This window comes from Anticarsia gemmatalis, chromosome 27 (genome assembly GCF_050436995.1).
Source record: "Anticarsia gemmatalis isolate Benzon Research Colony breed Stoneville strain chromosome 27, ilAntGemm2 primary, whole genome shotgun sequence".
NCBI classification, from domain to species: domain Eukaryota; kingdom Metazoa; phylum Arthropoda; class Insecta; order Lepidoptera; family Erebidae; genus Anticarsia; species Anticarsia gemmatalis.
The window spans coordinates 3,155,369-3,172,295 of record NC_134771.1 but is presented as its reverse complement, the minus strand read 5'-3'; the positions used below and the strand labels follow the sequence as shown (position 1 = coordinate 3,172,295).

Here is a 16,927-nt window from a genome sequence, read left to right as displayed (position 1 = left end):
ATCAACACTATAACCAATGAAGTTGGACAGGAAAAAAAATACATTTTCTTTTTACGCGATCAATCTTATCAATAATCGTCTCCCAAGCCGAGTTTACGATACTATCGATAAAATATTGCCGCAGTGATGTGATGTCATTCGTGTTTGTCGACATAGTGACGTAACTATGCGGATTTATCGATGTTGGCATAAAGATTCGATTGTGTTAGACTGGTTGAGAGAAACAAAAACGCGGGTTGACGCGGTTTTTATAACTGCATCTCTGCGTGAGACTACGTGTTTCCCAATCCAAATCTCATTTTAATAGTGTACTTTAATCTTCTGTGATAGTAGAGTACTTTAATGCATAAACTTATGGTACTCAAATACATGCGTTAAGATTGACGTTGCATTCAGAGAGATATTCTAGTCGGTAGAATGCCGTTTAGTCTTTTACTTGTAACCCGCTTTAATCTATGTATCTATCAATCTTGGTGAAAATCCTTGATAATAGATGTTGAGTTTACTGCCTACGGACAGATAGACGAGGAGATTATATTTTTTAATATGACGTGATTAAAATAAAGATATGTTAACAACAAAATATGCATGAAAGTTTTCCCAATCACCGCGCGACTGTTGCTCTCATTTGAACTACGCTCGCCGTACCAATGTGAGCAATCCTTTACAATGGCCACGATGACATGTGGGAACGTTTCCAACTTGTACCGCTACGATAATGTATGCAACTCACTGGTTTTCCTTGAAAATCTGAAGATGTCTATCTAACCCGGATCAAGATGCTGATCTGATATTGTTGGTTCTAATATGTGTCAATGCTTCGTTGGTTTACTGATTATATTGCAGGACTATAACGGCTTGATATTTTATGTAGATGTAGTGTTCTTGTTAAGTAGAGCTGTTTAGAATCGTTGCACACTGTCGACAGTCGTAAGGAAATCATTTTATGACGATTGATTATGATAATGTTGTGACTTATTAAATAACGAAATTCTGTCATCATAGTTAAAGTTAAGAAGGCACCATGCATACGCATGTAGTAGCCAGTAGGAATATTACTCTTTTAAGCCTTAGTTAATTCCCTTTTTCCTGTAGTTGGTGCCTGTACTGAAAGAGGAATTTTATAGCTTTAGTCTCTCTAACCTTGCTGAAATTTGACGCTGCCTCAATCACTAAATACGTGTATTGCAGCTAAGGAAGGCATAAATACTACTTGAAATATAGTGATGTTTTAACATAGTACTTGATCAACACTAATTTACTGAGCAACATTGAACAAAATTGCGCTAAAATATTCTATAAAAATCTTAATTTTTATAACGTTTTCTTCAATTTACTTTAATAACTAATTTCCTCCTTTTCAACCTGAAAGGATTTTCATTTTGTACAAACTAGAAAATATGAAGCAAATAGAATAAAAGCTTTGCTTTTAAAAGCGAGAGTAATTCAATTTTTACGGCTTTGTATGTCCTGAATAACTAGACTTTACAGACTTCGCTAGGCATTCATATTGTTCAAGAAAAACTAACATGATTACTTTTATATTAGGTTTATTTTAACATTTTCAACTAATAAAATAGTTCAATAAATCAGCTACACGTAAAGATTGGTTTTACAAATTGTTGTATTCTATGAACATATTTATCGGGAAAAACCTGGTCGACGAGTTAGTTTTGATCCCAAATATTAATAAATGTTGTGGAAATATATCTACATTTTTGCGGTCGCAATTCTTATTTAAGCGGTACTTATATCTATTAGAAATAGAAAGTCTCCTATCGTAGAGTAAATTGGAAATAGGAAAACAAAACATATTTATTACTTAGTTAACCATAATTTACAGAGCTTAGTTTCTTATTCATCCTGCTATGACATACTATTAATACTTTTTAAGCTCTAAGCAAAAGCCCGTTAAGCTCTATAAGCAAAAGCTTTTTTGTTTTATTTCTGCATTCTTTTCGCATACATAAATAGCCCATTATAAAAATAAAACAATAATCGCAACACCTACAGAAATAACATTAACAGGAAAATCGTTTTCGAAAATTTTACCTTAGTCTCCAAGATGAATCACTGTCGTTAAGGTAACTTTGTGCCGCCGACAGTCACCACCGTCTGTAGCAAACACCCATCATTCACTTTAAAAGAAAACTCAGCGAATTTAATTTTTCGCTTCGATTTTCGTTGATAGATTTAGGTACTTAATAGCACGTTACTCGACCCGGGAATTGAACCTGAGACCTCATGATCAACAGTTAAATTCAATATCGTCTTCACCACAAGGCAATAGATATGTACTGACATATACGTATATAGAAACTATCCCTCTTATTAATAAACACACTATAAACCTATTTTAGTTAAAAAACTGCTATAATATATTTTCTCTTTTTAATTTCGCTAAGGAGTGAAAGAAACAAACTCTTTATAAGCCTTTCATAACTTCATATATTTTTATGAATAAGAGGCTAAGGCTTTAGGCTCACCTCCTATTACGTGGGTTCAATAATATTATTGGCGAAATGTCAGTGTATTCTATACACATCTGCCTAGACCGTTGGTTATAACGGGCGTGATGTTATGTATGCGTAGGAACAACGTAGAGAATGCACTTAATTCTGACTGACAAGAATCAATAAGCTTCGCTACAATTTGATGAAAAATATCTTATCTATTTTGCTTGCAAGTTGGTTGCTAGATTGGATTTTAAATGTAGTTTAGGACATTTTATCCTCGAATCACTTTTGTATGTGATAGTTAATTTTCTTGTTTACGCCTCCACATTTCATAGGTTAGATAAACATACTTCATGCTGTTAGTTGCATAGTAATAATTTCGAGAATCTTTGATTATAGATTCTTGTTATGGGCAATAAAACCTTGCATGATACCTTCTTGGCGTATCATTTTTGTCTGAATATCTGCATATGATAACCAAAAATAAGTCGTAAAAAGCTATTAAATTAAACTAGGTAGATTTATTTATACGTTTTATTAAATTTAACATCTTTACGAGAATTTTTTTTATTTGACTTCTCTTAAAAAAGTTTTTTTTATCTTGAAAAAGTTTTTTTTTTATTTGACTTATCTTAAAGAAGAATCATTCTGCGTCTTAGAAATGTGCCTTTATCTCTTTAATATTTATATGGGAAGTGTGTATCGTATGCTTTCCATTGCACAATTCATTTGTATTCTCTCACCATTTCGCTTGAAGCACTCGCAGTCGCTCGCTTGACAAACGGTGACTCACGATCATATTAATGTTCTAATTGTGTAATTCTTAATGCGTTTTGTGATGTAAGATGTCTGTACAGGCTTACTTCCTTTGTAGTTAGAAATGAACCTACCTACCTTAGGATAAGTGACATTAAATCACATTACATAATAAATACATACAAACAATAAACCTACATTAGGTAAAGTTTTACGACTCGAAATTCGTCAAAAAATCAATGCTCGTGTAAAAAATTGCATTCCTTATTTTGTCCATTAAAGACTGGATTGTGAGCCTCCAATTATCTCCAAATTTCGTTGAAATCGATTCAGCAGTTTAGCTGTGAAAACATAACAGACAGACTGACATACAAGTTTGATGTTTTTTTGCATTTTGCAGTAAATACAAAATGTTGCTGCCACAATAACAAAGCTTATTTTAGGCGAGTTCTTTTAATTTATAGCTCCTAAATATATCTTTAGGGTGGACTTATATTGGTGGCGTCCAAAAGAATTCTGTGGGTGTCATTCTTACAGATTGAGGATTGAAATTGTGCGTAGGAATTCAACTTATTTTTATCTTTTATTCGTTCTTGAGAGTTATTTGCGTCTTTCATTCATAAAATAATCGTTAGAGATTTCTTTTGATTGTAATAAAGATTACAAAATTAATTATTTATTAATAGATTGTGTTTATAAAACGCCGATTCTTGAAGCCAAAGAGATTTTATTACAAGTTCATACATACTATAATGCGAAAAGACTTTCCCCGACCTAATATGTTGAACTTTCTTAAAATATAGATTGCGTTGTATTCCGAATAGCAGGGTAGCATTCTTATATTTAAGTTTTTAGCATTGGACATACTAGTAGTCGCATTTAAATAGCAAAAAACATCGGGAAGTCTTCGACAAATTGTCAATATAACCTTCAAATAGCAAGAAAGAGACGAACAACATTAAAAGTTTATTACCTTATATGCATCATCGGTATCCGTCTAGTTAAACTTATTAATATTCAGCCCGTGTAAGAAAAAAAATACCCACTCAATGATACGATGAACTCAAACTCTTTGTACGAAGAAAGAGTAAAGACGCGGTTGTTTTTGCGAAACGTCTTAATTAACAGCTGTTTCTGATTATGTCTGTCTGTGTGTTTGTTTCTAGGAAAACTCTAGTTCGAGTTTGTTGTGTTTTTTGTTTGAGAAATTGTAGTTATTGTGAGTTGAGACTGTTGAGTTGTGAAGGAGAAATGCTTTTTTTATGTCGTTGGAACTTAATGAGAATTTTTCGATCCGATTTTTCTGTTTGAAACTTATAAAAGTTGCCTTAAAATGTACAAATAAATTATTTGTAGGTTTATATAATTTGTATATTTATATTTCTATATATTTCGATTTTGAAGTAGTATTACAAAAATAGTAAGTACCTACGTGAAACATTTCGACTCTCACTTTAAAGTAAGCTTATTCTATCATATCTAAGGACTATATTCTATCATACCTTCTAAATAGCAACAAGCTTTATCTATTCTGAATGGGTTTAATAGTTTCGCGATATAAATTATACATAATGTTAAAATTATGCGAGATGACCTATAATGTATGCATAATCTTGTAACTCTTGCATCAATTTGTGACTGCAGCTTTTATTTATTACATACATTTAATATTGCATCATGTTACAATGATATTATTATGTATCTCGCTAAAATATCAGGTGCGTAGTACTCGTAACCTTCCTATATGACAAGATGTATGGATGTGAATGAAGCAAGGGAAGTTTGTAAGGATCGTACCAAGTGGCGTTCTCTGCTCTCTGCCTACCCTATGCTTTTTTTTAAGTTAGCCTTTGAATTAAGGTAAACGCTGTCTTTTTAAGCAGCAGAATATCATTTTTCGGTTATTCAGAGTCCTTTAAATTGTGCTTGATTTCCTAGAGGTCGCGGACTGCAAAAGCTTAAGAACGCTGGTCTAAAAAGTATAGGTACTACAAATCATGGCTATATAATACATACAGTAAACAAACCTTTTATATCACAAGTATTATCCAGACGATTATATTAAGCCTGGTAAAACAATGTACTGAAAATTAGTCTAGACCGCAATACGAGCTTACGTACTTAACAGAGGTTTGAGCAGGGCTCTACTGAGGGTCGCTCTTTGAAATACGGGACTACGATTTCTTGGAATAAGAACGAGTGTTTTTGGAAACACATTGAAAATTCGCGGCCTTTATAAGAATGTTTAATTTTTACAACGAAAACCTTAATTTGAGCTATATGATCATTGTTTATTTTCGTTATTTATGTTGAAGTTATTTTAATGATAGCTTAAAAATTATTACGCGCCCGGTCTGCGGCGGTTAGCTAGCACATAATTAGATGGGACTGACAAACGAAATGGCGAATTGTGGGTGTATTTTACGCGGCACTGCGTATCGGTGACTTATGACACTACCCAGTTTTGGACAAATCTGACTTTAAATAGACCTCTTTAAAGTTTAAAACGTAACTAATGTTTTTCTTTTGTTTTGCCAACAGGAACACCATCTCCAGAGGGCAATATCAGGCACTGGTCTGATTATACCAACTCCTGAGGTAGCAGTGGTCAGCGACCTTGAGTTCTACGAAAGATGTTACCCGCCGGATTACAAAATGCCCAAGCAGCACATACATATGCAGCGTGAGTACATAACATTTTAATTTTGTAGCATAGAACCTATTTTATTCTTAAGTTTATTTCAGATTTATTGCGGTACGTTTAATTGTCTATTTGCGTTATGTGATATATTATGAGACGTTGGTATGCATTTTAGGGCCCATTGTACGTCACTAATCGTAAATAAGAAAATTAGAGACGGTACAAGATTTTAGGAAGCATAAAATACGAAAGTAACTAATTCGTCTTGATTTTGGATACGGTATTGTAGAATAATATTTAGTAGATCTTCTCATAAAGGGCCTATAGTTTGTGAAAATGATGTTTCATATTTCAGGTGCTCCATTAAAACCTTTCTCTATTCTATTTTGACACGGGGGCAATATCAGATAAGCATGCCTTATATTATTGTACCATAGATTGACCGACATTGTATAACGTACAGAATTATAATAGTAAGATTACAACGAATATTCGTTTTCGATAATTATAGTAAGGTCTCAGTTACCCGTTTTCGGGTTGTTAGCTTGCGTAGGTAAATGCAGTGATGCTTGAACTTGATAGGCACCTTTCTTGCTGAATACTCGTTGAGTCTTATGAGTGTGGAGCCTTAAAGCTCGCTCACTCTACCACATTCACAGTTTAAGTTAATCTTTTTTAATTTTCGTGAGTGACTTTTTATGTTAAGCAAAGGACGTTCACCATATGTTTTCTATATGTTAATTTAGTTTTTCTTGTGTCTACAAAGGTTATATATAAAACACTTAAAAAGCCAGAGCTTTTTGCTTTTGGAGCAAAACTGGTTTAGATGACAAATTTTTGCGATAACGTTAGGTATGCCCTGTACAGTGTACACATTATTTTTTCTAGGTTTTATATTTGAAACGGGAAACGGAATATTCTCGCAAAATCGCGACAGGGAGAATTTATTTGGTTTTTATTTTAACGGTTTATGAAATGCAGTTATGTTGTGTTGCAAAAATTTTGGATGGTAAAACGCAAAACAAAAATCTGACAGTTTTGTTTTGATGTTTTTTGTGTGTGGAACTTAAGCTGTATTCATATTTTCATGATTTTATTAAATAAGTATCGTACCTTAAACCTTAAAGTATTTCTATGAGAACGCATCCCCTATGTCTACTGCTTTAGTGTTTACAAAGGTAAAGCCTATGGTTCAGGTCTGGCTTGAAACAATCTCTATACTAAATTTCATTGAAATTGGTTTAGCAGTTTAGACGTGAAAGCACATGAGACATATTTCCGCGTTGATACTATTAGTATAGCGCCCAAGTTTGGATAAGAACACTGTCTTTTAAAACACGGTTCACACTTGTCCAATTTTTATATTACAGAAATATTCCAGGCTTATTTGAATTGTTATGAGCCCCAGGAATACTTCTTTGAGAGGTACTCTCCTTTTATAATTTGATTGCGTACATAAAGCTAAGCTTTTTCTCCGACGAAGCCAAGTGGAATACTAAAACGACATGAATCTAAATGAACCTAATGAAAATATGGTAAATTAATATATTCTTTACATTACTTTATACATGATGCTAGTAAAAAGAGATGCGTAGGTTATATTTCGCAAAAAATGAGATCAAGTTGGTATGTAGACAAGAATTATCATTGACTAGCTGACCCGCGCAACTTCGCTTGTGTCACATAAGAGAATCATAATTTTCCCCGTTTTTGTAACATTTTTCACTGGTACTCTGCTCCTATTGGTCGTAGCGTGATGATATATAACCTATATATAGCCTTCCTCGATAAATGGGCTATCTAACACTGAAAGATTTTTTCAAATTGGACCAGTAGTTCCCGAGATTAGCGCCTTCAAACAAACAATCAATCAATCAAACAAACAAACTCTTCAGCTTTATAATATTAGTATAGATGTAATAATGTAACGTTTAGAGATTCCACGTATCAGAGGAAATTTCAAACTAGTAGCCCTGCTATGTTTCGTGAATCCCATATGTTAGAATATTGATGTTTGGTAAAAATTGTCTTAATTGATTTTTGCTTTAGTACTTTCCCGAATTATATTAGGTTTAGAAGATTCTAATTACATTCAAACGACGCTTAGAAATATATGAAATTATGATAAAAATTGAAATTTTCTGCGGAGTTTCGTTTTTCTACTTATAATATATGTGGTATTCTGTATATATGTAAAAAGATGAGAGTATTGAAGTTTAATCCTTGTATAAGCTTTCCCTGGAAACTAAAATACGATATACTGGCTATCTAGTAAGGATTATGGATTTACAGTTAGTTCCTTTACGTGGAACCGCTGTTCCATGTATATTCAGCTGAAGCAGAACTTTCAGTGATTCCGACTACGCCAGTCGGCTCTATCAATCAAAATATCAGTTGTCGTACAACTGGGTCAAATCAAAGCCTTTGAAAATTGTTCACATGTGGTCCACATTCGTAACTTTATGAATGTTTTACTCGATCGATTGAGGTTTATGAAATACACTCGCGTTTCGCCATTTACGGTGTTAGATAGTGTTAGTACCATGTAATAGGGGGCAAGCCCATTCCCATATACTGCTATATTAAAAAATATTCTGATATAAGTCAGAAAAGTCTGACAGTACTTTTTTTGACCCGGCAATCGAACCTGAGACTTCATGATCAACATTGACATACCCTACCGACTGCGCCACATATGCAGTCAGATATAAATACGACTTAAATTAGAAAAGCATAACATTTTGCCTGACCCGTGGAATAAAACCAGAAACGTGGTGGTTAACAATTTTATCGCTCAGTACACCACTATATATTTCAGTAGGAATAAAGGTTTTACAAGAAATCCATACTAATATTATAAATGCGAAAGTAACTCTGTCTGTCTGTCTGTTACTCAATCACGCCTAAACTGCTGAACCAATTTGCATGAACTTTGGTATGGAGATATTTTGAAACCCGAGAAAGGACATAGGCTACTTTTTACCCCGGGAAAGTGACGCATTCCTATGGGAAAATTCAGGTGGCGGACGAAGTCGTGGGTAAAAGCTAGCAGAAAATAAACTAGACAAAGAATGTCTATTTCTTTCAGTTGCTTCTATGCTCTTGACCTGAATAATATTACTCTATCGTTTCACACGTTATTTCACTGTATCTACAGCGAGTGTGCAAACAATATCATAATCAAACGCGACAATATTTGCGTTCTCGTAACTAAAGTCAATGTCGTGCGCGAATGACGTCGTCTGCGATGTTGTGTTGCTTTACTGGGTACGACTGGTATTTTGATTCATGATTCTACTACGATAAACGTAACAGTTTGTGAGGATTCCCGGCAAAAATACTGAAGGGATTTTGATAGAAAATGGTACATAGGTTAGTTTGTATTTAGGATTACTAACATTACATAAAATCACGCCTTATTCCCACAGGGGTAGGCAAAACCCAAGGAACGCCATTTGGTTGTATTTTGGACTATTACAGGATTTTGTCTCAGGAAATTTTTCGTGAGACAGTTTATAAAAATCATTGTCGTTTAGTCGTAAATCGTGTTGTCGGGATTAATAGGCTTTCAGTATAGTCAATTTTAATCGATTTTTTGCACTCGATTATCTGACTAAAATGAGTGAAATGTTGTTATAGGTCACTTTTACAATAGCAATAAGTGCTATATCATAGAAGCCCTCAGTTCTTTGTGAACTCGAAGTTGTTAAGTCTGGATTTAGAATAGAATAGAATAGAATAGGATATGCTAAAGCTTAGCTTAGTATATGCTAAAGTTTGTTATGTTTCGAGATGGCACCTTTCCCACAGATACAGTCAAATAGATTTTCCCATGCCAAGTGCAGCTTTACATTCTGACACTCTGTACATTGCAATATATCTATACTAATATTATAAAGCTGAAGAGTTTGTTTGTTTGAACGCGCTAATCTCAGGAACTACTGGTCCGATTTGAAAAATTCTTTCAGTGTTAGATAGACCATTTATCGAGGAAGGCTATAAGTTATATATCATCACGGTACAACTAATAGGAGCAGAGTAGCAATAAAAATGTTACAAAAACGGGGAACATTTTGACCCATTCTCTTATGTGTCACGCAAGCGAAGTTGCGCGGGTCAGCTAGTTTGTAATATTAGCCGATAAAAAACAAAACGTGACGATACTGCATTTAAAAGTGTTACTAAGTAAGTTATTTTTAAACAGATAATGCTATGCGAGTAATGTCGGTAATCGGTTATCGGAAAATTGCAAGCGTTTGAAATGAATTGCAAAAATTGGTATAAGAATCGATTTGTGCAAAGCCAAGGGTTCGTTTCAGATGGACTCAAATAAATCTGAATTTCCCTATGTAAAGGTAGGTTTTTCATTCCCTAGGTTTTTGAACTAGGGAAACTAGTAGCTTCATGAAATAAAGACATATTTTTGAAGTATTGTTAATCAGTATATTTATATTAAACTCTTCCGTTACTGAGTGACTGACTGATGGACAACGCACAGCCGAAACTACTAAGCGTAGAAACTTGAAATTTGGTACCAATTAAGATTTCTTAAGAAGTGTAGAGGAGCACTTAGATTTTTGGAATTCTTGATATGAGAAAAATATCATTTTGTCTTTATTTTTTTCTTTGTAATGCCTCACACACAGATATCTCCGTTACATCTTCAATTTGTATTGAATTTTCGTTGCCTACACATAATGTATCAAACAAATATCTAATACTAAGTAAGTGGAGGTTTCAGTGCACATTTCGATACAGCCGATGCGGTTTAGAGCCCCGAATGGAACATTAACATTAGTTCACATTTACCAGTAGCGTAGAGACAATTTGGTTCACCTCCATTTGCAACTATTACCTGGCTTCTATTCCAAATTCTCGCTATTTTCACCTAAAATGTTTTTAAACGGTATCTGTGCATACTGAATGGTTAGTGGTCAACCTGAAAACTGCCAATATGGGCTAAAACTGTTATATTAATTGACTAAGGACTTTACCTTCCAAAATATAAATAAGTTTTTAGTAGTAGGTACTTAGTAGGTAACCGGTGATCTTGTATAACAAGATGTTTGTAAGGATCGTACCAAGTGGCATTCTTTGGTCTTTGCCTACAGTGCCTACTCCTAAAAAAGGCGTGATTTACATTATGTAGGTCTCTTTGTTCATGTATGATTATGTAGGTATGTACTCTGATGTAGATAGACCCAAATAATATAAGTAAACCTTACCGATGAGTATCGTGCTATAACCCAGATAACTGAGTTGTGGAGGTCCGATAGTCAGTCATTCCATGTTAAATACTGGTATTCAGCTGCATCTGGTGAGATTGGAAGCCGTCTCCAACATAGTTGGAAGAAGGGCTAGACTGTTTAATATGAGTAATGCCTAGATGGATAGTTACATAAAAGTCTTGTGGGTGACTCCGTGTTCCCATTTATACAGTGGTCGTTCCAAGTCAAGAACCATTTGGCAGATTGAACAATGACGGTGTTTTGTATGCTTTGGCAGCGTGAATAATGGCAGCCATGCGCTGTGGCCTTAATCTTTTAGATGAAAACAATGAATATTGAAGTTGAATATTTTATACTAGTTTCCTTGTTTGGGTGTCATGATAGAACGGCTTATTTGATTTTTTAATGGGTATTCACTATTACTTTTTATTTTATACAAGACAACTCTTTACTTCTTGCTCTGCTTATCGCGGGGACTTTTACAAACATACAAACAATGGAAACAAAGTGCAAGTAGGCTCGAAACTTCTTGTGGATAGCACTTATATTTTTTTCATTTTAAAATCGAACCCACGACCTTCCGACACCCTGGTGGTGGCGTGGCGACTATCTTAAGTTGAATTATATTCGACTAATCCTAGCTAAAACATTAGTAGTCACTAGATCACTGCGCGACAGAGGCCGTCAATCCATATTTCTGTTTTCAAAACAACAATAATGTTTTAGCTAGGATTAGTCGAATATAATTCATGCTATGTGTATAATGTTATATACAGAAACAACTAATTCAACAGGTATTAATATTATTTCAGCGAAATCCTCAAACAACACTGAACAAACTTTCCAATCGTAATACTCGTATGTATCGTGTGCGGGGAATACGGCAACTCGTATTAAATCCCGGATTATACACTATTCCTCATCCCACCGGCTGAAATTCAAAGTTGTTATACCGGAAATTAGATTCTTCGTAGAAATCTAAGCCTGTATATAAATAGTTTAAGCGTATATTTCATAAGGTTTTACTATATGAGGATTTTTCAGAGGATGTTCGCTGTTGCCATTTGCAATAGAGTACTTTATAGAAACGATATATTAGGTCTTAAAACCTTCCTCGAATATCATTATCTTTTGAATAAAACCGCATGAAAATTCTTGTAGATCTGGAGGCTTTATTTTATAATATGTAATGATTCGCACATAACTTAATCGTGCGCTGTTTGTTAGCCTTTAGTCGTTCAACATCTACTTAAAGTTCACTAATACTATTCCCAAAAACCAATACGAGAATGCTCAACTATCCACTCCTAAACACACCTTCTGCCTACACATATAGGAGCTATAATCCAATGCACTTCAAGTATCGTCCTACATAACAGTTGACATTGATTGGTGAGGCTTATTAGAAAGGATTATGACCTTTGTCTAGTTAGTTTTTTTCGCTACTGCCTGCAGCTTTTGCCAGTTTCTTTGTTCGTGAGGAACTTTAAAGTGTTTTTGCATTTTTTTGCCTCCTAGATTCTTAGGTAACTGAAACATTTCAGACCGTTTGAGCTGAAAGCTCTTGTCGTAATAGCTGTCTGCTATTTGAGGAGAATTTATGAAAAAATCAAGCTGATACCTGACTTCGAGGAAATGCTTTAAGAACTTTTCTCTTTACGAAACGGGTTGAGGTTTAGATCTCGTTGAAATGAAGATCTTTGTACGTGATGCTTGGTACAAAATGGTTTAAACTGTTCTGATGTGGTTTCTGGTTATCTTACCTTTAAGTCATAGCCTATGAATTAAAACCTATCAAAAATGTTTATTAAGTAAATATGGTTACTTGTAAAATACTAACAACCTTGCAAGACCTAACATCTAGCAATAAGAGTAGGAATATGAGGAAAAGTTTAAAACTTATTATTTTAGTATTGATTTATATAACGGAACCTACGATACCTTTTGTCTATATTCACTTCCCTTGTAACATTGTTTCAACGTAAAAAGCTTTCAAAATAAAACCATTAACTACAAAGGAAACAATATCAGTTGTATTCATCGATATTGTCATTAATTCCCACAGTACATTGTCACAAAAAAACCATCTGATATAATTATGTATTACAGCTTTCACGAAGCAAGTCGCACGACACGACAGGTACTCAATTTTGACACACCCTTTTCCGTTTTGCAGCTGCTGATGCGAAAACGAGTAATATTCGTTTAAGTGGACCGCGGAATTATACTTTTTCTTTCGTGTTTATTTTGGAGTGAAGGGCTTTCTATAATATTACTTTTTTTGTGAAATACAGGAATTTACATAGAGTATTTGAAAGTTTATGCATTTCGTATATAGTATTTGCGTAAAGACCAGATTCAAGGCATATAGATATTTGTCGGATATGCTACCCGATTGATAAGGTGACAGCAAATGTATGTTAGCAGAAGCTGTGCAATTTCTCCCTCATAAGCTTATATAGAAGTGGTCTTTTAATTCAGTGATGTTCAAGTTTGTAAGTAAATAAAGCCAATATTTAACTGATAGAAGCTGTTTCGACGAAGTTATCTTATTGGTCGAATTATAACTTTGGTGGTTATGTTCTTAGTTATTACTTGGAACCTATTTCTAGGCTGTGTATCTAAAGCTGGAAGTTTATAATACGACGCCTAATTCATTTACAGTAACGCAGCCAGTCTAAACATAGCAGGGTTGTGGCATTTCAGCTGAACGTCATCAAACTATGTATGGAGATCACGTAAAGCGTCTATTAAGATAACACGCCCACGCAATTCAGGAGAGCACATGCACATAACTATGGTGTCCTCGACCAGACCACTATAGGCATAAAGCAACATATAATCTTTATTTGTTTGATGTGGAAAAACACAGCTGTAATGTGTTATTATCTTTTGTATATAAAATTACTTATTAACTTAACTGTTATGTAACTAAATGTGTAATCATATTAGTATATACATAATGTGTAGGTAAAGATGTATGAATTACAAGTTTTGCTATTAACAATGTTAGTCCCATGTAATAGGGGGCGAGTTTATTGCCATATAACGGGCACGTTACCAAAACTACGGCCTAATATAAGGAATAATCTGGTATTAATTAGAAAAGACCAATAGCACTTTGTCCGAACTAGTTATCGAACTCGAGATCACGACAACTACTGAGCAGTCGTATACCAACGGCGACACAAAGGCTTTCCTATTAATATTTACGTTTTTACGAAATTTCGTCATAATATTTTAATGACAAACTAAAGCCGTATTATAACGCTTCAATAAAATTTCCGCCCTACATCAGAGCTCAAAGACGCTAATATATTTTAGTTGCCAAATCGTGGGATTAGCTCATCAGTCCCGAGGTTACTGTTGCGCCAGTCGCGCCGTTAAATTGTTACCTTTGATTCATTATCATTAGAATATCTGTTACTAGGCAAGGATCTCCTCCCGTAATGAGGGAGGGGTTAGGCCTTGAGTCCACCACGCTGGCCAAGTGCGGGTTGGGGACTTTGCATGCCCTCAATAAATGTATTAAACTAATTTTAGGCATGCAAGGTTTCCTCACGATGTTTTCCTTCACCGTTGGAGCATGTGATAATTATTTCTAATACACACATAACTTCGAAAAGTCATGTATGTTGCCTCGGGTTCGAACCTGCGACCACTTGGGAGGTGTCAACTTATACCACTCGGCTATCACTGCTCCTGAAATGCTAGTTATCTACTGTATATTCTGTAATACAAAAACCTTTCGTCGGAAATCATCCAGTGACCCATTTCAAGTCCAAACTAACCGAAATAATGTGATTGTAATTACGTTCGCGCAAATTTTAATTGTATACATCCATGTTGGTAGCAGCCGAGAATTTAATTATACAGGCCAATGTTTGATACGAAATCAATAATGCATTGTTTGAGATTTAATCTCGTTTATACGTGTTCCAGGTTTTTGTGGTGTGTTACATAATGAAAATAATAATTGACTGACCATTTCACTCTGTGAAGTTATTATTGGTGTCCCAATTTAAATGTGCATTATTTACATTGGTGAAAAAAAAAACAGTTTATTTTATTTATTGAATCACCAAAAGTAGACATATTATTACATTCTGTGACAGAGGTGAACACAGCATTCACTAAAACTACGATTTATGATTAAACCGTATATTTTTTTAGTTATGTCCAAAATCTCTGCATTATCTTATCTTTTGTTAACTTAAGTAAAACCTTAGCTACAGATTTGAATCAGAAGCGTAGGTATGGTATACCAAATAGTCGATATTCACTTCTCTTCTTCTTGTATACTCATTCTTTTGAGTAAAATATAGAGTCTATCAAACCTCTAAATAAACTCACCGTATCAAAAATAATATTGTGTTCATCATTTCGAAAACGGACACACAAGCATTACATGTTTCACTAGCCACCATTACCGTTCAAAGTAAAAGTAATAAAACATTTATTAAAGAAAACCTTCAATACCGCCGGACGTGCTGCGGTGCGCCATATGCCGCGCACCATCTGTCTGTATGCGTGCACGTTACTCGGAAACGGCTGCGTCGGTAAACATGCTTGCAGTCTTTGTGAACTTTTAGAGTTCCTTGCGTAGTTGAGGTTATTGTCAGGACCTTCGGCCAGTTTCTTCATCAAAAGCCAGACAGAGTATAGGTGTAAAGTAAGAATTACAGTCAAATTCGTTTCTCCACGAATTTACTGATAGTTATATGAAGAACAGATTTGCCTTTACTTCAAATGTCAAAAAAAGAGTAAATAGCTTAAGCCGTTACTTTAGATATCTATGAAAAAACTGCCCGTTAGTCATGTCTTTTCAGAAAATATTGTTAGATCTACGTGATATTTTGTTTCTGTAGCTAATATTGACACAAAATCGACTGCTAGAAAGATAATATACGTATTTTCCTTCGCTATGTTGACGTGACAGTGATAAATAGTGTGGTGTCAACGGGTGACGTGACAAGCAGCAAGCGTCTCCTATATGAAGGTTGAAATGAAAATTACTGTAAGCTCTAGAAGTCAATATGTAATACATAGTTGTCTCAGACACTGATATAGGCAGTGAGTGAGACGATACAACGGCTTGTGTTTAATAACTTGGTTACCATGATGCATTCCGTCGGGAGGTCGTGGGTTCGATTCCCACACGGGACAATTATTTGTGCCATCCACAAATAATTGTTTCGGGTCTGGTTGTACTTTCTGTCCTTTGTTTGTATGTTTGTAAAAGTCCCCGCTACACAAGAGCAATTTTCTGAGTGCGGGAGTTGTCTATATTAAAATAAAAACGTCTAGTTTTTTACCTGCGGCTATGCTTGCGTCATTTATAAATGATGTGGAGAAGTAGTAGATATAACATACTGCAATAAGTTAAGTTAAAGAAATAGTTTTCGTGAAAAGGAAATGATAAGCTGTCAAAAGTGGCACACTTTACTTCCAGCCACTCTATTTTACAAGAAAAAATGTACCCAATTCATCGATCTTTTAATGGAAAACGTAGGACAAATAAAGATATATTATTATTTACTAGCTGACCCGTGCGGCTCTGCTCGCCTGAATTTCGTACTGTTGCTTATTCGTTTGAGCACACGAATTGCGAAGCACTACCTACACACCTACACATAAAAATGCTAACAACTCTTTTGTCATCTAATGGTTATTTACGAAAGGGACCCGAAGAGCACACAATGTGACACAGGCTCAGGCAGGCCTGATTTCCTGTGGTTACCTTCTTTTCCGCTCTCGTCTGTATCCGTACCAGTTTACAGTGTAAAATATAATACCTTATTATAGACTGACCATTGCTTACCCGTCTGGATTCAGAATATTATTAT

The 16,927-nt window shown here is 34.7% G+C and overlaps 1 protein-coding gene across 4 annotated transcripts in view; it reads left to right on the top strand.

Moving 5' to 3' along the window:
- E(Pc) (Enhancer of Polycomb) overlaps positions 1-16,927 on the top strand; it is a 139,566-nt gene that overhangs the window by 89,546 nt on the left and 33,093 nt on the right. For all 4 annotated transcript variants that reach the window (XM_076132001.1, XM_076131999.1, XM_076132000.1 and 1 more), the window contains exon 2: positions 5,754-5,895. In XM_076132001.1, the coding sequence (XP_075988116.1) occupies positions 5,754-5,895 (142 nt within the window). The remainder of the gene's footprint in view (positions 1-5,753; positions 5,896-16,927) is intronic.